Raw genomic sequence first — 23,011 nt, 5'->3', positions numbered from 1 at the left:
ACTTGGTTCAAATGCTGACCCTTTCAGAATTCAGAAATGAAAGAGTTTAGAAGGACCAAAAACCTTGTCACCACATTCATTCACAGACTGAAAGAAGAAAAGGGAAAGTACCATCTACTCTTTACCACAGGTGAATACAGAATTTAAAACTGCTTTAACCATCTTTAACACATCTGCTGGTTTATGTAAACAGAGTATCTGAATTAACTGTAGGCATCAGTGTCCAGAATACAGTTTCATGCTCGTCAGCTTTAGTTGTATTCAATCACCATACACATGTAGGCTAACAAAAAATCACAAAAATCCAGTTTTGCCTTGTCTCACTGACATTAAACATCCCTCCCTTTCAGCCCAACATATTTCAGGTACTGGACTGGTGGATGGACGTCCTAGAGGACAAATATTCTGCCAGAACCACTGTTTTGTTTAAATAGGGACAGAGTGGTGGCTGCATTGGTCTGACCTAAAAAATAAACCCTGGTTCCAGTCTCTCTTGATTTGAAAGCTCACAACTGGTCCCATTTAACTTCTCTCAGAACTTTCCCTTCCTCATCATTTCTCAGCACTTGGGCTCTCCAGCTCAGAGCTCCTGCTCACAGTTGCCATGGAGAGAACAAGCTTGGTAGGAGCACAGGGAGAGAAGAGAGACCGAGGAGTTTCAGATACTTCAGCAACCTGTCACAGGAGGGGGGAAAATACAGAACAAACCCCCACCCCTCCAGTCACCCTCCACTAACTGACCACAGAAAAGACTTTCAATTTCCCCCCCAAAAATATGTAAATTTTGGCTTCAAGTTCCACAAGCCAAGTCAAACCACACTACTCTTACATGAAAGTCCATCTTTAGTAAAGTAGAACTGGGTTGGTTTTGTTTTCCAGATCGTGAGTCACTGCAAAAGCTTCTCAACATAAAGACCAGCTGCCAGTTATATACAATGTCCTGGGAGCACGGGCACTCCTTAGAGAAGATGCCCTCTCCTACATTTTCCTTCCTTCTGGAAACTTTGCCTTTTTACTGCCCTCAAACTCCCTCCTATTTTGGTTTGGTTTTAATAAACACACACTTACTGTCCCATATTGCTGCTTTGCCCCAGGCACGTTTCAAATGGGACTGTACGACAACACACGAGTTTTTGTTAGATATCACTGAGAAAACTGAAAACAGTTGATGACAATGTGTAAGAGAACCTACTTTGGTGTTCTTTCTTTCCTTTCACAGCAGAATGCAGAAACTGGATAGAGCTGCTTGTTTGCCACAGCAATATCCAAACTGGTTCTTTAATTAAAAGTCAACCTCTTGGGAGAACATTTGCTCAGCTTCCACCAAAGAAAAAACAGCAATAAAATGAATGAGTTCAACATAAAATAAGAATATATTATGAAAAGTAGTGCCAAAATAGAAAAATCTAAATATTTTTCTTGGGATGGGCTGAAATTAAAGGCTTTGACTTTCACAAAACACTTTCTTCCCTTTTAAAAATGCCAACATGATAATCATGTTTCTAATATTCACAGTCAAACAGTCTCTTCCAGAAAGATTTTCTAAAATAATAAGATGCATTTGTAACTACTTGTAGGTGCAGCTCCAATTTGAATATTACTCTGCAGCAATCACACCTAACCCAAATTTATTTATTTAGTCTGGAGAAAAGAAAAATCCAGCCATAAATAAAACTTAAAAACTAAGCAAACATTAAAAATGAGGCATTCCAAGAACAAAAAAAGCTTTGGAAGTTGAAACACAAATGAAAAAATCATTGGTTATTAACTAGATCCTGACTGCACTCACATCACACAAATTCTCACATGTGTTCCCGAGTAAAGTTTGACTCCTTCCTTGCCTTGTATAAAAGTAGGTCTTCATGTTCTTTTAAAATTGTTGAACTTTTGGCTGCTTCTTTTTCACTTTGCATGCCTGTCAGCATACACTTTTAAATCCAACTAGGGTTCTCAACTGATTTCACTTTTAAAATTTTAATTTCCCAACATTATGGCCATCAGCACTCCCTCAGGAGCCAGGAATACAAACCCCCCCCATGTTCTATGGAATAATTTTAACATTTGGATAACTAATGCCAATACAAGACAAGCAGCAGGTGAGATCACTGTGAGAAGGACTCAGAGGCACAACCCTTTTGTGCCTAGAACCCAGGCAAAGGAAAAAAACCAACAAAACTACATGCAGCACAAGCAAAATGATTCTCAGGAACAGTTAGACAATTTCTTGCAACACACTCAGGATAAGTAGTAACAAATGTAATAAATTGGTGAGCCCTGAGAGCCAGCCCCAATCTACTAAAATCCGCCTTTATTCACCTTACACCTGTTCTATGTAACACAATGAGCACTTACAGAATTTTACTGCAGATCTACAAAAAAAGTTTGCTCAATAAAGTCATTGCAGCACAGTATCTTTTACAACACACATACTTTGATAAGGGCGAGGTATTTGCTGCTCAGAGCTTCTGAGATGACTGACAAAGCTCTCTTCAGATAAGCTGCCAATTTACAAGTCAATACAGAAGGATCAGCCCCAGATTTACTTCTTTGGCCTTCTACACAATTTCTTTGTTAAGAATCATCTCCTGCATTTTCCAGGACTGCATGACAAACTAGTGATCCTTCCCTCTAGAGCACAAAACAAAGTGCAGATCGCTAAATGGTAAAATAAGAGCCTGCCAGGTTTAGTTTAGAGAAGAGGGTACCCGGGTAGGATGTTTGGGAGGCTGGTAAATCTCCCACGGCACACAAAGGAGGCTGCATATCTTAATGTCTATCTCAGTGTCTCCACTTAGACAATTCTTCAAGAGCATGTTCAGATAAAAAATTACTACAGACACACCAAACACAGCACCTGGTTCCCAGCTAAATTCTTTCACTCTGATGATAAAAGCACACTGTGAAGTAACTGGTTAACTGAAGCAATGGTCGATCCTTGCAAATGCTCAGACAAGCAAAAATCAACTAAAAGTATTATTTATTGTATTTTAAGATAAATATTTTGTCTCCCAACTCCGGTGCTGTGTATTTGTTTGTTTGACAGACTGATGATCTCAGCTGAAATCTAGATGTATAGCTCTTCCTAAAACTAGTTTTCTGATGAAGAAAAATCAATAAACAAAAAATGAAGGACTTCTAGGCATCCTGATTAAACCCTTCTCTTAAAATTCTGCAACATATGAAAAATACTTAGTAACTATAATGCAACAGTGACAAGCTTCAAGTGGAATTTACATTGGACAGGGAATGGCAAAAATGTTTAGTGATACAAGTTATACAGGATACCTGTCCCAACAGTTCATCCACCTTCTGGGGATGCAAAGGGGTGAGAGGGAAGGGACATTACACATACAAAATCCCTCTACCAAAAGTATATCCAGCAGAATAAAAAGAAATAATTGTTGCTCACACAGTATGTTTTTACTGTACCATGACTAAGTGGTATATTAGGCATTTTATCTTTTTTAAGATTCCGCTTCTTTAAATAGTTTAATAATATGATAATAATATTAATTTACTACCATATTATAGTAGAAAGTACTCCTACATCCAAGTTCAAGATAAATCATAAGCTTCCACCAGAGCACAAAACCTGAGGCTTTCTTACCCAGAGACATTGCTCTGGGAGCTTTTAATTCATTATTATATGTAAGTTAGAAAAAACTGTAGCAAGTCCATCCCCCATTTAAGTGGGATGTGATTTAGGTGTAAAAGCTTGGTTGGCAGGAGAGTTTGACTGATATGGCAATTATTCAATACCCAGCTCTCAAAAACACTCTTCAGCCCCTAAGAGTACATCCTGGAAGTGGTTGGAGGGTAAGGCGAGGAGAACTGTTCATCATCTCTTCTGGTAAAAACCTGCACAATTCTGTCAGGAGATGCTCTTGGAGCCCTCCAGCTCAGCACAGGAGCTCTGTCACTGTGTTACACTTTGCCAGGCTGCAATAAAGGACAAAATAACCCCCCTGTATCTAAACACAGCTAAGGACCAACTGCAGCTCAGGGTGTGCCGAGTCCAACAGCCTCGGAGCCCCTGGAGGAACACCGGAGACACAACTCCACACCCCTGCTCCGCTCTGACCCCTCTCTGCAGCGGTCAGACACTGAGATCCCGATGAGAACAAACCCTGCCCTGCCTGGCACTGCTGCTCTGAGGGATCTCCTGCTGGATTGTGCCAGGAGCGAGATTTCCATCAGTGCCACCCCTGCACAGCCTCGCTCCAGAGCAGGGGTTTGTCCAGGATGAGGCACGGACTGAGCTGCCTGAATGAAAACTTTGTGCTTTCCTTGCAGAAGGGCACGAGCGTGTCTGGGAGAGAGGGAAACCTTCAGGCAGCCACTGAACTAATGAGAACCACCAGTAAATTGCCAAAATCACAACACAAACGTTTTAACTCTCAGAAAACTCGGTACAGAGCAAAAGCACCTAAGGATAAAAATGCTTACACTCACACTTCTCTTAAGAAAGTTAACTGAAGGCATCCTGACCAAGTGAGAAATAAACATATAAATAATCCAAATGGTTTCTGATACACCTAAATACCACATAAAACCTGTCTATGCTTGTACAACAATGCACAGAGATCTATCTTCTGATTTGCCAAAACACTTAGCACATTTGAAAAATGGCATACACCCATTCTCTGCAGAACTCATTTTAAACCTGGATTCTCATGCAAAAAATATTATCCTGACCTGGCCAGTTAAAATCATAAAAATATTATTTCCCTGACATAAGCACTCCCAAAAAAGTAATAAAAATGATGGAGAGTCAAAAGTCAAGAGAGTATTTTAGAGCTTTCCTTATGTGAAGCCAGATCTCAATCTTTATCCAAAAAATTTCAATTTGATTGCAGGACATTCCTGCAACAGGTAAACTAACATCTTCTAAAAATGATCTCTAAATAAATTTAGTATGTACTTATTTTGATTCATTTAGGTTCTGAACCATATGGATATAAGTTTAAAATATATATATATAGAGAAACATACAGAGCTTTTTAAAGTACTATTATGAAGTCACAGAATGAGCTGATATCATTAACTCACCAAAATAAAAACAAATGACACATTTATCAGCCAGTACTTCCCCCTTTTAAAAAGTCATCAGCTAACTACTCGGAACTACATTCCTTTTTTAATTAAGATGCAATGCATTCACACCAACAACCTGTTCCTCCCCCCTTCCAAACCAGCCAAATACTGGAACAACAGCAGTGTCTGCCACCCTGTAGCCCAAATTACCTATAAGCTGAACTACTCTCCCGGTTCAGAGACAAAAAAAAAAAAAAGAAAAAAAAATATTCTAAGCTTGAATTCCATTCTGGAATGAGTTCAAATAGCTCCAAAGTGCTTAAGTTTAAATAAAAGAATTTTTGAAGCTTGGTGAATGAACCAATTAAGGACAAACAGAAATACAGGCCTCAAAAATGTCACAAATTTCTCACTAGAATGAAAAAAAAAAAAAAAAACGCAATTATGTTTAATGAATTTTAACCCCAACATGAATTTTAAAGGTTGCCATATCTTAAGATAAACGCAGTATTTAAATGCAAGACCTCTGACTCAACCTCCACCTTTTCATCTTTGTGTTGAACTCAAACTAGGTTTACATCCTTGCAATGAGGCCCTGTGCACTTTTCCCCAAACTATAACAATGCAATCTCCATTTTGAACAATGCACCTCATTTCCCTCCTTGGAAAGCTACTTTTGTCTTAAAGCCAGTAGATGCTGGATCCAGTTATAGCTCTGACCTCAAGAGCCTGAAAATTCTCGGTGTTTATAGTTTTTTGGTTTTTTAAGCCACTTCAACTTACATGTGCTTCCTTTCCTTTCAACATCAAGTTGTATTTGCAAGCACAAGGCAGCCTTTCCTGTATTTAACTGAAAAGACCTCTTTGCAAGGCATGCCTCTCACGTCCCTTGTTTTTAAATTTAAAGTGAATACTCCACAACACTTTTGACATTGTTTGCAACACGTCCTGGTGGATCGCGCATTTCTGCGGTCACCAGGTTCCCCATGAATATTTGCAAAGCATCCCCTTGTTCCAGCAAGTGCCGCCCGCCCTCCCTGCTCCTCTCCGTGCACGCGTTTGTGAGCATCTTCCAATGCTCCCCGCGTCCCCGGGGCTGCCAGTGGTTATTTGCATACCCCTCTCCCTGGGAGTGCTTGCGGGCATCCCTCACATCCTCGCATGGGAGTGCGGACCGTATCTGCCAACCTAGAGGGAGCATGCGAGGTGCCCTCGACTTGTTTGAGTTCGCCCACGGACTCTCTACCTGGGGTGCTGCTGTAGGTGCTGTGGCTCCTGAAGCTGCTCTCAGTGCAATAACTGGCGTCGTCTTCATCCTCCATCTCTTCGGGGTAGTCAGAGTCGTCGTCGTCCTCCTCCTCCATTATCTCCTCCTCCTCTTCCTCCTCGGAGTCCTGGTTTTCCTCGGGGTCTCCCTCCTCCTCCTCCTCGGACACCATGCTCTCCTCCTCCTCCTCGCTCTCATGATCGTCGTACACCACTTTGCTGATGCTCCTCCTGGACGAGGCAGCCCTGCCTTGGCTGTTGCAGCTGCCTCCTGCGCCTCCTCCTCCCCCTGCTCCTGCCGCCCCGGCCCTGCCCCTGCCCTTACCGCCGCTGCCTCCCCCACCGGGGGTGCTGCTGCCGCCGCCGCCCGCCTTCCTCTTGCCGCCCCCCCTGGGCGAGGCGGCGGCGGCGGCGGGCGACGAGGCCTGGGCAGCGCCGGCTCCCTTCTGCTTGGGCCCCGCCGTCTCCGCCTGGGCCGCGGCCGCCCACCTGCCGCGGCTGCTGCCGCGCTGCCGGGAGCGCAGCCCGCCGATGGGGCCTGCCGGGGCCGGGGCGCTCGCCGGAGCGGCGGCCGCCGCCGGCTGCTGCTGCTTGGGCGGCCTGCCGCGCCGGCCCCGCATCGCTGGGCGCTGGCCGAGGGGGAAGGGAGGGGAAGGGCGGCTCGGGAGGGCGCTCGGAATCCGGACAGGCGGCTACGGGCAAGCTCCGCGCCCCGCGCGGTGGCACTGGCGGGGGGGGGCGGGGGGGGGGGGGGGGCCGGGCCGAGCGGGCCGCGGCTCAACGCGAATCGCCGGCGCCCCGCTCCGGATCGCCGCCGGCCGCCATCTTGTTCCCCGCCTGCGCCTCGGCCGCTCCGCGCTGACTGGGGGAAGCGGCACCAGGCCCCGAGCGCCTCACGTGACCGCCGCGCCCGCCGCCGCCGCCAGGGGGCGCGCCCGCCGCGGCCGTGAGGGAGCCGCCGCGACGGGGCGGCCCCGCGACCCCCGGACCCGGCACCGACCACCGACCCCAGATCCGACGCCGGTACCGACATCGACCCCAGGCACTGACGCCGGCACCGACCTCCGCCATCGACGTTGGCACCGACCCCCAACCCGAACCCGAACCCGGCACCGACCGCAGGCACCGGCACCACTCCTGTATGCTTCGCTTGCCTCTTTCCCCCCCGCCCCAGCTCACGGTCCTGACACCGCCGCTCCCTCAGCCGGCCCTGCCCGGGATTCACCCTCTCCCCACACCGGAGGTGCTGGGCCCGTGGCCGGGGTCTCTCCCAGAGCTCGGCCCGAGGGAGCCCCCGAGCCCGTCGGGAAGAGCTCTGAGCGAGGTGAGCGCCGGGCCCCGGGCAGGGGCTCCCCACGAGGGTCTTCATTCCCCGTGCAAGTCAGAGCCCCCAGTGTCCCCTCGGGAGACGCTTCCCTCCGCCATCGGCACCAAGCAGCTCCAGCTCCTCTGACCACTGATCATCTCTGGCCGTGCTTTGACTCCTCGCCCGTTAAACCCTCTTACGGCTCACCCTTACACAGCCAGCGCCCGCGTAAAGCAAACACTGACATCACACACGGACCCACCATCACCGTTTTGCCCATCCACGTTCTCTATTCTCTGCGTCCACAGTTCTCTGGAGCACTAGGAAAAGAGATGGGCTCCATCTGCTTTGTATTCCCTCTGGTTGTCTCATTTGCCAGAGCCTACAAAGAGCTAAAAATCAACAAAAACCAGTTGCACAGTTGGGTTTCCAATGCCACCACCTGAATTCAGGGTATCAGTTTCATAAGCAAAAGCAGTACAAACTGAAAGTCAGCCCAAGGCACACAAATATCTTGTATTTCTTACAGCCAGCCTTCCTTTTCATTGCTAGATCGAGACAGCTTCAGGATTTCAGAGCCAGAAGTCTTATCATTAGAAAATCAGTCTGTTTACATGTTCATTTCTTTCAGTCCCTTGCTTATACATCTGAGCAAGGTAAAACCCAACACTGGTCTTGCCACAAACATGGCAGTGACCTGTCCAATGTATCATTTAATTTGCATTCTTCAATAGTAATTTTTGAAGTTCTTTTGTTCATTAACTTGTTGCTCAGGCCGAGCACCTCATTAAACCCACAAACTTGCCACAGCGTCAAGCACACAGCAATGACAACAGGGTTTAGCCCAATTTGCACTCTATATCCAACTTTTATCTGCAACTCTTTTATATTCAGTGTTGCAGCTGCACAGGCCCAAAGCCCTGGTCTGAACACAGGATGACACACACAGCAGCAGCCAACATTGCCCAACCCCATTTACATCTTTCTACTCAATTTGTATTCTGAACCCCTCAAGTTACCTTTAGATTGCTGGGGCTGATTTTTGCTACCTCTTACAGGGTGGCAGAGGATTGTGGTAACTCTTTAAATACATGAATGTACAGACACACATTTTCCATTATCTCCTTCTGGTATCATGGGAAAAACACCTGTGCATTCTGCCATCTATACACTGGGAATCCAGCAAAGGTACCTAGTGCACCTGCTGCACCAATCACACAGCCTGCAGCATCCTGAGAGCATTAACACCTCCAAAATACTGTGGATTTTGTGTATTTGTGGTAGATCAAAGGTGCTGAGAATCGTGTGCTCCTGAACTGTGAACCAGAGTATCTGTCTCTTAATCCCATCCCTTATTAGTTGTGACGTGGAAGTGCTTAAGGAATAGGACTTAATTTTCATTTTGTAGGTGGAGAAATGGGTGCACAGAGAGGTATGTTACCTTCAGGGACAGGATATAAATTAGTCCTTTCCAACACACAGCTCAGTAGAGAAATCAACCCCAACCCCAAAACCTGCCCATTCCACTCAGAGTAGAACATACTGATTTGGAGCTTGGAGCTCCTATTTGGACTCTGCTGGTAATTAAACGAGCATATTTATAAGTTAATTGAATACAGCAGGAGGAGGAATTTTTGGGTGGAAGCTCTACCCTGCTCCCATCCTTAATACAGATGGAGAAAAATCTTCTTTTGACCAGGCACTTTGGAGAAGCTGAATAGCCCAGTTGTTCCACGCTGTTGTCGGGGTGGGCTCCTTTCTCCAAAGGATAAGGGAAAGAACTTAACCTACAGCTGGGTGGCATTCAGCACAAGTGAGCATATGCTCTTGCTTAAATTATTGAGATGCTTTTGTCCAGTCCTTCACTCCAAACTATTCCATAACTTGTGTTAGGAATTGTATTCAGGTGTTCAGCTCTCAAATCAGTTCCACGTACATTTTTCTAAGCCAACAGTGTTGCTGAGTAACGTTACACTAGAGCTCAGCAGTAGACTGGAAGTCAGGTGTAGGAAGGAAGGGCTTGCATGACTTTTGTCATGAGGTAATTCAATATAGTTCCAACTGTCATTTTATTTAGATGATGAAAACCAAAGTATATCAGTATACTGATATGCTGAATTCTACCAATATTCCATCACATAATTAGTCAAAATGACATCATATTTGCTGTTCTGAAAATGTACTGATTATCTTGTCCCCAACAATCCACTTTACACTTGACTCCAGGAAATTCAGCATTATGCTTCTCTCCCATTTTTCCCTACTGCAGATGAAGTACCACAAGTATCCTGTAACAAGTCAGCTTTAAGTGAATGCCTCATCAGAAGAATAAGTCAACAGATACCTGTAAAATCTTCTACAAATGTTGTCTACGTAAAACTTTAGTTCACCACTTTGTATTTCAAAGACAATCAAAATCAATCTAAGATACACTTTGAAATGCTAGAATTCAAGCAGCATAGGTGACATTAACTAAGTTGAGGCGTTCAGTAGTTGAAAAAGTACTTACAGAAAACATACTGATGTAGTTAAGAATGTTCTTATTTTAAATTCAAGATAAGTGTTTTTGTCCAAAATACTGAAACCAACTACCAGTGCCAAGAAATCCCCCTCTATAAATCTTCATCTGCTACTGCAGGGATTTTTTTCAGACTTCTACATACATTTGGTACTGACAGTGTACAAATACAACTAAACATGTCACCTTCCAGAGTGACTCGAGCCTTTTAACTGTGTGTGCAGCTCCTTCCAAGTTACACAGCCCAAGACAGCAAGTTATGCCCCCAGCACTTCTGCCACAACCATCTTGTGTTTAGCCAAGAATCGTGTGGTATTCTAGAAGTTCTCATGATCACATATCAAAATTCTACACGAAAATATAAGCAAACATCCATCTTCTCATCCAGTCAAAAAGAGAGGTTTTAATACACAAGGTTCAAACTTACAACTCCCATGTAGCTACAGAGTAACCAGGCTCCTCCTATGTAGAAAACAACTTTTGACAGCCCCAATATGGAGTGCTAATACATCCTTGTCATAAAAGGAATCAATACAAAATAAATGTGTTAATGAGCTTCAAATTCAAATGATTTCCAGCACTTCAATAGAATAGGTCTGAGATTCTCTCAGGTGGTTCAGTCTTTGCAATTCCCGCAAACTTCCTTCAATCTTGTTGAGTTCTGAGTAGAACCGTACCTGAAAAGAAGAAAACAGAGACATTTATAGTAAAACACATTTTAATTATTTTCATACATCATCATACTGTGCAACTATCTGTGGTTCTGCACAGCTTAAGATATTTAAACCAAATAAAGCAGCTTTTGAAATCCAAATGAGACAGAGGCAACTGCAATTCATGCTCAGGAAGGAGCATACAGAGGAGGACAGACATGATTTGATTCATTATATAATTTGTTGTCTGTTTCCCCCTGTTCTCAACATCCATATTCTGAATCCAACTGAAAATCAAATAATTATCCCAGAAGATGCAACTTACTTGGGCTCTCACAAACTTATGCAGGTTTGAAAGCAAGTCCTTTGCCTCTGGAAGCATCACCATGACAGTGAACTGAGCATCAAGCAACAGGCACATCCAATCCATGATCTGAAGACAAACAAGAAAAGTCCACTTACACTTCCCAGTCTGGAAATAACACACATTTGGCTTTAAAAGCTGAACTCTGGACATTAACTTCTATTGCAAAATGCATGGGTTCATATGTTCAGGCATATTTTAAGGTATATTTGTATTTTGATTGTTGAAGTGTTACATTTGACTGCATACAGGTTACATTGACGGACAGGTCCTTGTAGAATGAATGCAGATGTCAGCTGATTTTAGATATTCCCAACTCCTCACAGCTACACACCCCAGAAAGAGAAGGAAGCACAGCTCACAGAATGAGCTGCTCACCTGATTTATTGTGGGAGAGCGTACTCCTGGAAGAGTGGTGTTAACTTTTTCACTGCATTTCACATACAGGTAATATAAATACCTGAGAAATAGCTGAAAGTAGAAAAGTCAGAACATTTGTAAAGGACAAACATTTAATAGACCAAGGGATTTTGTCCTGCACACAGTAATAGTCATAAGGGTTTTTTAAAATTTATTTTTTGTTTTTGAATGCAACATAGATGCCTGTATACTAAACATTAAAAACAAGTTTTATGGTTCTCTTACACCACCCATAGCTGGACGTTTGAAAATTCTCAGCAATATTCAGGGTAAATACATTCAGGGGTAATCACTGTTCCAGGAGATGTGTCAGAGCTGAGATCAGCTTTGTTTTGATGTGTGGGGTTTTTCTAAAATCACTGGAAAATCACACATATGCTCAGGTACACACATAGTTCTTGAAGTTATATTTCAGATTTTGAGAAACAGGGGAGTGTGGTGGGTTTTTTCCTAAACTGAGGTGATCTAGATTTGTATTACATTTGGGATTATACTGAGTTTGTTTCTCATATTTTCTAAACTTCTGTTTCTGATAGGAAAAAGACACAGTAATTTAGTCAGTCATTTCTTAAAAAACATCTAAATCAAGGGAAGGTATTATTACTTGCTAACAGAATATGAACTCTTTCCAGGTATGCTGGGTTGTAAAGAGAGTTTCTTACTTACATCTTCTAAAATAAGCAATGACTAGAAATATCAAGAAAATTATGTAAGCATATGGAAAAATGTGACATTCCTTAATATTAAATCTTATGAGGCATCCTAATTTCATTTTCATGCATTAGTTTGTTATTCAGACTCCTGAAAGAATGGTGAATTTCTCATATACAATAGAAAAAAAATCTCATCCCTCTCCTTCACTATGAAATACTAAGTGTTTTAACACTTTTTAATGTTAAAATACTTACAATAGCTTGTTGAGCTGGAAGGTTTTTCAGGTGAGGCAAAAGAAATGTTTCAGTGTAAGCTGAATGGAGAACAGCATTTCTGTGCAGTGCTATTAAGGGAATAACATTGCAGGAAAAATACCAGTTCTACAAACCAGAGTGAATTCTAAAGAAAATATTTCTCCAGGTTTTTGTGAGAAGTTCTATTTGAATCTTATTTCTACCATGAAATATCTACAGCAACTGAACTATTATGAAAGATTTAACTTGAACAGTTCTGTCCACTGCAAGGGTGTAACTGCCTGGTGTGTTTTAACGGGCAAATATCCAAAGCACTGATACCTTTTCTCTTAAGTAGAGAAAAATTATTGCAGAAGTGTAATAAAACTAAGTTTAAATTGGTACATTCTAAAAACTAAATGTTTCTACTTATATTTTAAACAGCTTTTCTACTGAGTAGGAACAGCTCTTGTGAGAACTCAAACTTTTAGCAACAACAGAGGATGTGCCTTTTGGCAATACCAAATATAAACATCCACAGCACGTGCAACGCTCTGGCTTCCCTTCACCACGCAGAGGATACAGCAATGCTGCCTTCTGAAGCCCAACAGGGCAGGATTCACCATCGCTCTGGCTTTCCTTTGGGATTTTGGTATCACACATGTCCTGGTCCATCTCTTCACTGAAACCATTTTCTAGAATTTCAGTCTTAACTTCCATATCGTTCGATTCAACATCGACGTAACAGATGGCAGAATCTAGATTTAGATCTATATTTTTAAGATGGTCTTCACTCATGCTGTAGAAGAAAATTTCAGACATTTAATACTTTTAATTATTAGCTTTAAAATCAGCAATGCCATCAACGCATATAATGAACTCTTTGAAGCTGATTACGAAAACAAAAACAGACTAAAATTTGGTGAAGACAAAAAGGAGAGACTGATTTCGAGTTACCTTAAAAATGCTGTCAGGCAAGCATAAGTAATTTCTTCAGGAATATCTGGAAACCGTTCTAGGCAGATTTGTAAGAGATGCATGTCTTTCTTCTCCAAAGCAACAGCCATTAAATCCGGACATAAACTATAAGAATATGAAATTAATAGGATGCACAGTCCACACTGAGAACTACACTGGTGACTAAGGTAGTGGTACTAATCTTCCTCCCAGGATGGATTTTTATGCAAAACACCAACTTCATCAGAAAATATACACCTTTGGTGCTAAATTCTGATAATTCAAGAGCAGCTTATAAAGAACTTTATTTCTACTTTTTTTTAATTTTAAAGACTACTCCTTACACTTTAAAAAATGCAGAGTCACTACCTGTAGGAGAAGTCCCGGGTTTCAACGATCTCCTGCAGCAAACTTTGAGGGTAGTACTTTGGATTTCCTTTACATCTGTCTGTAAGGGCAGTGACCACACAGCCAATAGCGGCTTGCAGATCGAGGGTCGGTGCTCTTGCCAATAGTTTTTTCAATTCAATTTCCACCACAAAATTAGAAGCACCCTGGAAAAGACAAATAATGTGCAACTCAGAAGTACAAGGCACGTGTTTGAGAACTACCCTGGCATGACCGAGTAGAACCAGACCTGTTTTGGAATTCAAGTTACAAAAATTTACAGAAATCCCTCACCACTGTGTGTTTTGATAGGATAGATTTTCTCAAGCATGGAAAGAGCCAAATGAGGAAATTCCTCACGCTGAATTCAGGCAAGCAGCAACTGCTCATGGATTAATCACCTGTTACATCAGTGACAATACCAAGGTGTCCAGCCACAGGTGAACTGTAGATAAGTTTCCCTTCCTGTGTGACCTATCACAGCACCTGCAGCAAGTTCTAGAAAGGAACTAAAGAGCTTATTGCTGAATTTACTGGAATTCCAGGAATTCAGTGGAATTCCTGACAATTCCAACTTCCTATGGCCAAAATGCCTTCAACAAAATTAAGGCCATAAATAAGAACCTAAACAAGCAAAGTTCAGATGAAATATCCTCCCTTATTTACTGTAAGAGACTGTCATTAAAAATGAACAAATTTGTGCAAGTTTCCAGAACTCAGCTGTTTTAAGCCATGTACAGTTCACAAAACACACTCCTGCGACAAAACTTAATTTCACCATGCCCAAATGCTGTTCTTGCACAAGAATGACAATAACAATATCCTTCATCTCACCTGTTCAAGGCAGCTTGGTCAACCTGATGTGTGCAAGAGGACATGCAAAGAGGTAACAGCTTAAGAGACAACTAGAATATTCTGAGAGTGTCTAAACACTACTTGAGGACATTTGGGTTACTTACTTTGAGTTTTAGCAAGAGCTGCTCAACTGATAAGGTCCCTGACTGTCCAGCAACAGTGCTCGTTCTTGATCTCAACTGTGGTGAAAAAAAGCACAGAGTTATTATTCAGGTCCAAAATATTTAAGGATTTCAAGCAAGATAAAAGGACACTTCATGTGTCAAGTTGCTGCCCAGACTATAATTACTAACTCTAATTCCAGAAACAGTGTTAGAAACAATCAATAACAGATAAAGTGAAATTTCTTTCTGCTGCAACACCTAAGAGTAGCAGCATGGGGAAGAGACAAGACAAACAACAACCTCAAACAACCCTAATGCTAACTCACATTTATTGTGGACTCTGCTTTCAGAGCTACAGACTCCTGGGACTGAAGGGAAACCACCAGCTCTTCATCTTCCAGGGTATTCCAGTCCACAAACGAGGACACATCTGGGAACACACAAATGAAACTACATTAAGATAACACTTACAGCACATTTATTGAAGTATGAACATTGCATCAACTTCTTATGCTAATAGATACTTTCTAAACTATAATGCAAGTGATTTTATGCCAATTTTATTTGCCAGTTTTATTTCAGCAGCGGGTAATTTTATGACCTTTTTTATACTGTTTCTCCATTTTGCCTCTGGGAGCAAGAAAAGTAAGTTATTACACAATTTATCCTGAGCATTACTTGCAAAGTTTTACCACTGCAGTGTTTAAAACCACTATGACACTACAATTTTAAACTGAAGTTCACAAACTAAGGTTTGACATTGCCCTACCCAACCACAAACTCTTCAAAAATGCTTTTTAGGAAACAGCACTTCACTTTGTTCTCAGTATTCATCACCAGTATTCCAGTGTTCTCAGTAATTCCATTATCTGAATGACAACCCAGGTGAAGTGAAGTGAAGTGAAGCCACAATAAATTCAGACATTTATGTGCTTTGGTGTTCCCAGCACCAGTAAATTTAGCAGCCAGAAACACAGTACAGTGTGAAGTTGCTTCAAGCTGTTTAGATTCAATTAATTAATTTTATAGGACTGTATTAAAATAATTTTTATACAATTTCAGACATCTTCCTTTTATAAGATCTTTTCATTGTAATTGTAAAAAAAAAAATCTTACCAAGGGTTTGACTGTCCTTGAGCTTTCCCACAGCAGCTGCCAAGGATGATGTTTCACACTTGTACATAATTACAGTCAGCACTTTCCCATGAATTAGAAAAAATTTTTCCTCATAACACCACAACTGCAAAATATTAAAATGTATCATAAATGAGATAAGCAGAAAAGTGAGTTCCTGCACTCATGTGTAACTCCTTATTGTAAACTTCAACTGAAGTCAGTGATCAGATTATTTTAAATGAAGTGTGCAGTAACTCCTTACTGTAAACTTCAACTGAAAGTCAGTGATCAGATTATTTTGAATGATTTTCAGTAGATTTAACATTTGTTAGCAGCAGAAATTACAAGTGTTGGGTATTTTTCCAGGTATATCCTAAAATATAGTGGTTGCTCCAAGGCATTAAGTCCTCTGAAAATGTCACATTTTAAGTTTCCTCTTGTGCAATTTTAAGACAAAAGCAGTCAGCTGTTCTGGTTCACTAGTGCATTTACTCCTTAGGTGTCATTTCACTTATTTGACTCTTGAATAGCTTGAAGTGCTGCTCAGGTGTTCACAGAATCATCTAGTTCTTCAACTGCAAATTGCCTGAACAGAACAGACACTGCTGGGTTTTGTGTTCAGTGATTTTATTCACACCAAATAATAATGATCATGAGAAGTGACCAAGTACTAAACGATCACAGAAATTCCTACAGGCCACCACTCTCCCAATGAATATTCTGAAAGAAAGTGTTCCTCAACTGGTCAGTATTAATTTTGCTGCAGAAGTTGCAATTACTGCTCCTCCAGCAGCAGCAGAGCTCTGCAGCCCAACAGTCCCTTCCCTGCTGTCAAATGCACAAAGCTCAAGGACCCCAAAGCCATGGCTGAGCTTTACCTGGCCGCTGGTCCCCATGGGCAGCTCCTTTGAGGTTTGCAACGTCTGAAATTTTGTATTCCATATTGTCAGAAGCTCTGAGGGAAGTAACAGATAGATAAGAACAAAAACCAACATAAGCACTATGCTTGCCTTTGCTACTTTCAGTTACAAACGCTGGAGGAAACAGAAATAACTGTTTCAAAACAGCCCAGCCAGTATTTAGCATTAGCAATTACATCACTTAGGTTAAATCTCAGTTCAAAGAAAAGTTGGTTTTCCAGGGAAGAGCTTTAAACCAGAGGCTGGGACAAGAAGGACAGCACAACTTTCCCACCCAGTGCTTTGCCCAAGGAAACTTTAGACCTTACAATATCTTAATATGATTTTTCAAGTTACCGTTGGGTTTTTGCCCAGGTACAGGCAGACTGCCCAACACTGCAATGTGGTCTTTGTCCAGGACAACTAAAGATGCTACTTTCAGAACAGCTCCAGATACTGAAAGTTTTAGTAGTAGTGACTTGGACAAAATTTCTTCTTTCTTTTCTTCTTCAGTATCTCGTTGTAGAGGTATCAGAACCTGGTATATACAGCCATTGGAATCTGTCAAAAGAAAAAATAACCACTCATTTCCAGGTTTTTTTTGGTGGAAAAAACCTGTTTGATATCATATGGCAAAAGGACATTAAAAAAAAACCTCACAATATCCAGTTAATGCCAAAAGAAGAATTAATGCAGGATATTTAAGGGACTTAAAATCCAAAGCAGCAAAATAAAAGTACAGTAATAAAGGTGCAGTGAGATCTGCAGGGTACAAGTGATCACAGGTAGGAACAGTTGGCCTTTGCAACCATTAAAGTACCAGGAATCTTTCTTTACTACTTGCAGCTGTTTTAGAAAGTTTAAAAAACTAAAAATATTAAACAGCATTTAATAAAAATGAACATTTTATGCCCTCTCATACAGTTCTTTGCTTCATTATCACAACCCATTACCAAATCTAACTTACACAAACACAGAAGCGTGACAGTCTGGTTTGTTATATGTGCTGTGAAACGCAGTGGCATGGCTAGTTTCTGTCGTTCAAGCTTGTATTTGTGTAGAACACTCAGCTTAGGTTTCTGTACATAGACAAAAATATCCTTATCCTAAAATAAAAAAAAAAAAGAAAATTTTCCCTTAATTTACACAAAGAAGATATAACAAATTCAGGTATCAGTACTGCTTAACTTTGGATGTTGTGAAAATTAGGAAATTGTGTTTTCTATAGGACATACAGAATCATTTGGAGTAGTCTGCAGACTAACAAGTAAACAAAATTCTTATTTGATGCAACAAATGGATTTACAGGAAGAAGCATTTGCACAAAGACAGATTCATGTATAATTCCTTTTTTAGAAACATACATCCCATTCAACAGATCTTCACAATGAGTGATGAAGAGTCACACAATGTCTGCTGTACTTCATCTTATTAATTGTTCTCTGCAGTTCTAGGAGCCCAGCTTCTCAGCTCTGAATGCAAAACAACTTCCATTTAACTGCTGTGCTGATTAAATCAGGATAATGATTCCACTAAAAGCTCTTAAAATCAAATGAAAGCAGTGATGGATTTTGAAAAAAAGCACTCAGGTCTCCTGCTATGAGAATTTTTAAAACAAAAAGTATTTAACTCACTTTCTCAGTGGTGAAAATTATGACAGGTTGTTGGCCTTCCATAAAAGCTCCACTCCACCTAAAATCAGAAAGCTGGATGAACATCCTCCAAATTCTAGGTTTACACATAAAGCCATATCACTATACATTAGGCACCTTCTGATTTTTAGGAAATCTCTATAAATAACTCTAAGATTTTAAAAACAAAGTGTCGGGAGAAAACACCCAACTCCATGATCTCGGTCTTTGATTTTCCCCCATCTCCTCAAAAGAGGGAACAACTTTGATCATCACAGTCATTTCCCCCGAGCAAGAATCCCCACAAAGTGGCACCACTCACCTGATGACCTCAGCTGAGATGAGGTTCTCAATCTCCTGCTGAGGGGCTTCCAAGAGCACATCCAGTGTCCGAACCGCCCCTCCCCTGAACAGCACCAGCGGCCCGCCCTGGGGAAGGGAGTGGATCCTGTACACGTCTGCTGAGAGCTGCAAGAACAAAAACAAACTCTGTTCTCTGCTACACTACCCTGAAAACTGAGTGCTTTATTCATCATTCTCACTTTTGCCAATAAACTTTTAACAGAAAAATTACAAATCTTTAAGATGCTTAGAAACGTAGATCTGAACGTTGCTGATTTGCTGAAATGCCACAAATAATGCAAATCACGACCCAAAAAAAAGCCAGGAAAGTGTTCTGATGAGCATCACATCCCTGAATCACATCAGAAAATACATAACAGGGTCAGGAGGTCATACAGCTGCGCCACAGCAACACACAAAGTGATGTTTAACACATCAACCAGCAGAACATAAAGATCTGTAACTGAACACAATTCATCATCTTTAGAAAGTCCTCAGAAATGCTGGCCTTGGCATAAAAATCACTTCAAGAGAAATATTCTGATTATAAAGTCAGAATACTTGCAATACTCCACAACATCATGAAGCACAAGGTAAGCTAAAATGCAATATGGCCAAGACTATGAAAATTGCAGCAGCTTTTCCCTCCACAAAGATCCAAAACACATAAAAGAGAACAGCTGAAGGAGACTTACTGTTGCTTTAAAAGCTTTGTCCAAGTTCATGTCTTCATTCTTCCATATTCTTAAAACCTTTAAGAGAAGCATCATTTAGGTAAAACAGTAACACACAGACTTCTCAGCACTCAAAATACCAGCAACTGCAAGAGGACACAAGGAGCATTCATAGTAACCTGAGTGGGAACTGCCCCAGGGGGGAGCAGAAACAGCAGGAATGGAAACCAAGCTCAGAAATCCTGAGCTGGAAAGAAATGACAGGAGAGAATAAAGAAAAAGACACAGCAGAACTCTGAATTAAAGTAGATCAGAGTGATGGAGACAGGTGAGATACAGATGGCCTGATTTTCACAAGCAGTGCAAGGCCAGGAGTGATATTTCACCAACAGCAGTGAAAAGCCAAAGGCTCAGCATGATCTAAGCAAATGCTACATAAACACAAGAGAAACTTTAAACTGTGAAACAAGAGCAGGAAAACAAGGATGGGGGCGTGAACTATTGTAACCATTCCAGTACAGTGATAATGCAGCTGTAAATGCCACCCAGGCTGCAACAGAAGTAACTCATCCTTCGGGAGTGCCCGCAGCAGGCACTGAGCATCTCCGGTGTCTAAGGGCCACCAGAGCATGGTGCTCAGCACAGAGCCTGCTCAGGTCACCAGTGTGCTGAGGGCACCCCACACCTGCAACCAGAAATGTCACACTGCTGATTGTTTCCTACCTCCATTCCCTCAGGAGGACCCACCCACTCCTTTGTCCCTCTCTAGAAGGATGAAGGCTCTCACCTTGTCGTCATGAACTGCAATGTACTCATGGGTTTCAAAGTTGCACACGACAGGACAGGTGAGAATCTGCCCATGTTTAACCGACCAACAGCCCAGGGGCTTCTGATCCGAAATCTACAGTCAGAACAAAGACAATGCAACATGTAACACATGAAAGACCACTTTGGGCACTTCTCTCATGACAGAAAGGAAATGCGAGGCAGCCACATCTGACGTGAATGAGAATGTTAAAATATGGAAACTGCTTTACAAAATTCCTCTTGAGCATTCCTGTTTACACCTCTAATGCCAACAATCTCAGAGTAACAGGAAAGAACTCTACATTAATTAGATTTCTTTTCATGTAAGAAATAACTTTGATCTAGAACAGTCTGAAGGGGTTATGTCATGAAGCACAGGTACAAGGCATGGCTTTTTCAAAGGGCAAATATTCGTTTTATCACTAGTGTGATTTGTTTTTACTGACTAACAAAATCACACACAGACTTGTGCTTTTTCTCTTCCTATTTCCAGGTGAGTTGTTGAGCCAAGAGCAGTCTGAGCTCCTGTTCTGTGTGATCCACAGCCGAGGGCACTGGAGCCCCTCTCCTCCCTCCAGAGCACACCGGGTGTGTCTACAACAGTTGTGTTGTCACATACGGTCTTGGCAGAGGGAATGAACAACCCAAAGGAGGTTGTATTATCAACCCACTTAGATCCTGGCATGGTTTAGGTTGGAAGGGACTACAGACCACCAAGTCCCACTGTGTGCCATGGCAGGGACACCTTCCACTGTCCCAGGGTGCTCCAAGCCCTGTCCAACCTGGCTTGGACACTGCCAAGGATCCAGGGGCAGCCACTGCTGCTCTGGGTGCCCTGTGCCTCACCACCCTCACAGGGAACAAATTTTTCCCAATATCTAATCTAAACCTACTTTCTGTCAGTTTAAACCCATTCCTGCTTGTCCTGCCACGACAATCCCCAACCGCGGGGATGTGATAGTCAACTAAACACAGAAACTCAAATACTTGCCTTAAAGTTTCTTATTATGGTCTACTGAATAACAGACACCAGAGCACATTTTCATTTTCAGGTGCTGCAAACTAAAGTCTTCCTGCTGCCAGCAGGACGGCAGCTGACACTGAGCTCAGAGCCCAGAACCTGGCACTGAGGGAACACGTTGCTGTGGCTTAGGGAAAGTATTTTTTGGGACGGGGACGGGAGAATATCAGCTATCAAAAAGAGAAATACACGCACAAGCACCCGAGCCGCCCCGCGTTCCCGAGCAGAGGGAGCGGAGCAGCGGGGAGCGCAGGGGGCAGAGCACGGCCGGGCCGGCGCCGCTCCCCGCCCGGGCTGGCGGCAGAGGACAGCGGGGCCGGGCCCGGACAGGCCGGGAGAGAGGGAATGCGGGAAGCAGCGCGGCCCCGGCCCTGCCCGGCACACCCCCACGCCGGGGCTGCCCGGGGCGGCGCTGCCGCCCCCCGAGCACGCGCGCGCGGTACCTTGAAGAGCGTGGCGGCGCGGCCGCTCTCGGTGAGCAGCACGAGGTCGCGGTCCGGGCCCGGCTCCAGGCACAGCCCGGGGCCGCCGCCGCCGGGGCCCGGCCCGCGCAGCGTGAAGCTCTCGCACAGCGCCGCCATCTTGACCAGGCCCGGCTCTCGCGAGAGTTGGCGCGGCGCGCGAGCGCCCCCGCGTGACCCGGGGCGGGGCCGGACAGGGTCGCGACAGGCCCTGCGCTGTCGCGACAGGGAGCGCGCGCTGCTGCCGTGCGGCGCTGCCCGGCCGGGCCTCGCCTTCCCCGAGCGCGCAGGGCGGCTCCGCGGCGGGCGGCGGCTGCGGGCGTGCGAGCGAGCCCGCTGCGCTCCGAAGGTGCCAGGTGCTCTGAGCGCTGAGCGCTGAGGAGAGCGACAGCAGATGTCCGCGGGACAGCGCCCCCCAGCGGGGCGCTCAGGGGCCCGCGGGCACTGCCCTCACTCGGGGGTCCCCGGGGCCTTCCGAGCCCATCGCTGCCGCGGCGTCCCCCCGGCAGGGCCGGCCGTGTGCCAATGAGGGCTCAGGTTTACCTAAGGAATGAGTCACGTGCAGATGAAAGGGGTCATGTCGGTGGTAATGAGGGTCACGTGTATGCTAATGAGACCGTCACGTGCGCGCCAATGTGCCCGCGCCAATGTGCGGTAAAGGCCCCGCCGGGCTTGGGCTGCCCTGGGCCAGCCCGTGCCCGTGCCCGTGCCCCGTGCGGCACGGGGGGAGTGTCCCCGGGGCAGCGGCACGGGGTGGGGGGAGAGGGGGGATTGCCCCTTTGAGGCACGGGGGGATTGTTCCCGGGGCAGCACAGCCCGGCCCCGCTGACAGCGCAGCCGCAGGTCCCATTCGGGTTTTCACCGCTTTGTATTTTCCTGTGTAGGATGCTCAGTGTGCGCAGATCTCAGCGCGGCCCTGCCCGGGAATAGGAGCCCAAGCTGTGAAAGGCCAGCGCGGTCGCTGGGGTCACTCTGGGCGTGGGCGCTGCCCCGCCTGCTCACACACACCCGGCTCCGCGGGGAGATGTCCCCGGGGCCGCGCGGGCTCTGTCCCCTCTGAGCCGTGCAATTAACAATGTAAAACACTTCCAGTCCCCTCTTTGTTCCCCCTGCCCTGTCCCACGCTGCCCGGAAGCTTTTCCCTCCCGAATGAGCGCTGCCGTTCCTCTGGAGCAGGGAAAGCTTCGTTTCTATGGAGGAAGTCTCTGTGTAAAAGCTTATAAAGAACCGTTGTGCAAGGGAAACTTCTGTTGACCGAAATGAACCGACTTGGAGACAAGCCTGAGAGGATTCGAGTGGTCTCTTTTCC

At 44.1% G+C, this 23,011-nt stretch overlaps 2 protein-coding genes across 11 annotated transcripts in view; both read right to left on the bottom strand.

Annotated features, from left to right (window-relative positions):
• Nucleotides 1-7,011, bottom strand: part of BPTF (bromodomain PHD finger transcription factor) — a 52,708-nt gene extending 45,697 nt beyond the window's left edge. For all 10 annotated transcript variants that reach the window (XM_041485621.1, XM_041485629.1, XM_041485622.1 and 7 more), the window contains exon 1: nt 6,281-7,011. In XM_041485621.1, the coding sequence (XP_041341555.1) occupies nt 6,281-6,920 (640 nt within the window). In that variant the 5' untranslated portion in view covers nt 6,921-7,011. The remainder of the gene's footprint in view (nt 1-6,280) is intronic.
• A 2,647-nt stretch (nt 7,012-9,658) lies between these two features.
• Nucleotides 9,659-22,212, bottom strand: NOL11 (nucleolar protein 11). The gene is made up of 18 exons (XM_041485641.1): nt 21,685-22,212; nt 20,201-20,314; nt 19,435-19,491; nt 18,720-18,865; nt 18,401-18,458; nt 17,734-17,872; nt 17,124-17,327; nt 16,746-16,822; nt 15,868-15,991; nt 15,078-15,181; nt 14,752-14,826; nt 13,775-13,959; nt 13,406-13,531; nt 13,032-13,247; nt 12,470-12,548; nt 11,520-11,612; nt 11,103-11,210; nt 9,659-10,801 (listed from the first exon to the last, which is right to left on the bottom strand). Exons 1-18 carry the CDS (start codon nt 21,820-21,822, stop codon nt 10,688-10,690), a joined length of 2,157 nt encoding a protein of 718 aa, XP_041341575.1. The 5' UTR covers nt 21,823-22,212; the 3' UTR covers nt 9,659-10,687.
• Between the last annotated feature and the right edge of the window lie 799 nt (nt 22,213-23,011).

The sequence above is a fragment of the Pyrgilauda ruficollis genome, unplaced genomic scaffold (assembly GCF_017590135.1).
Source record: "Pyrgilauda ruficollis isolate IOZ18807 unplaced genomic scaffold, ASM1759013v1 scaffold72, whole genome shotgun sequence".
Classification (NCBI taxonomy): domain Eukaryota; kingdom Metazoa; phylum Chordata; class Aves; order Passeriformes; family Passeridae; genus Pyrgilauda; species Pyrgilauda ruficollis.
This window is presented reverse-complemented; position numbering and strand designations above follow the sequence as displayed.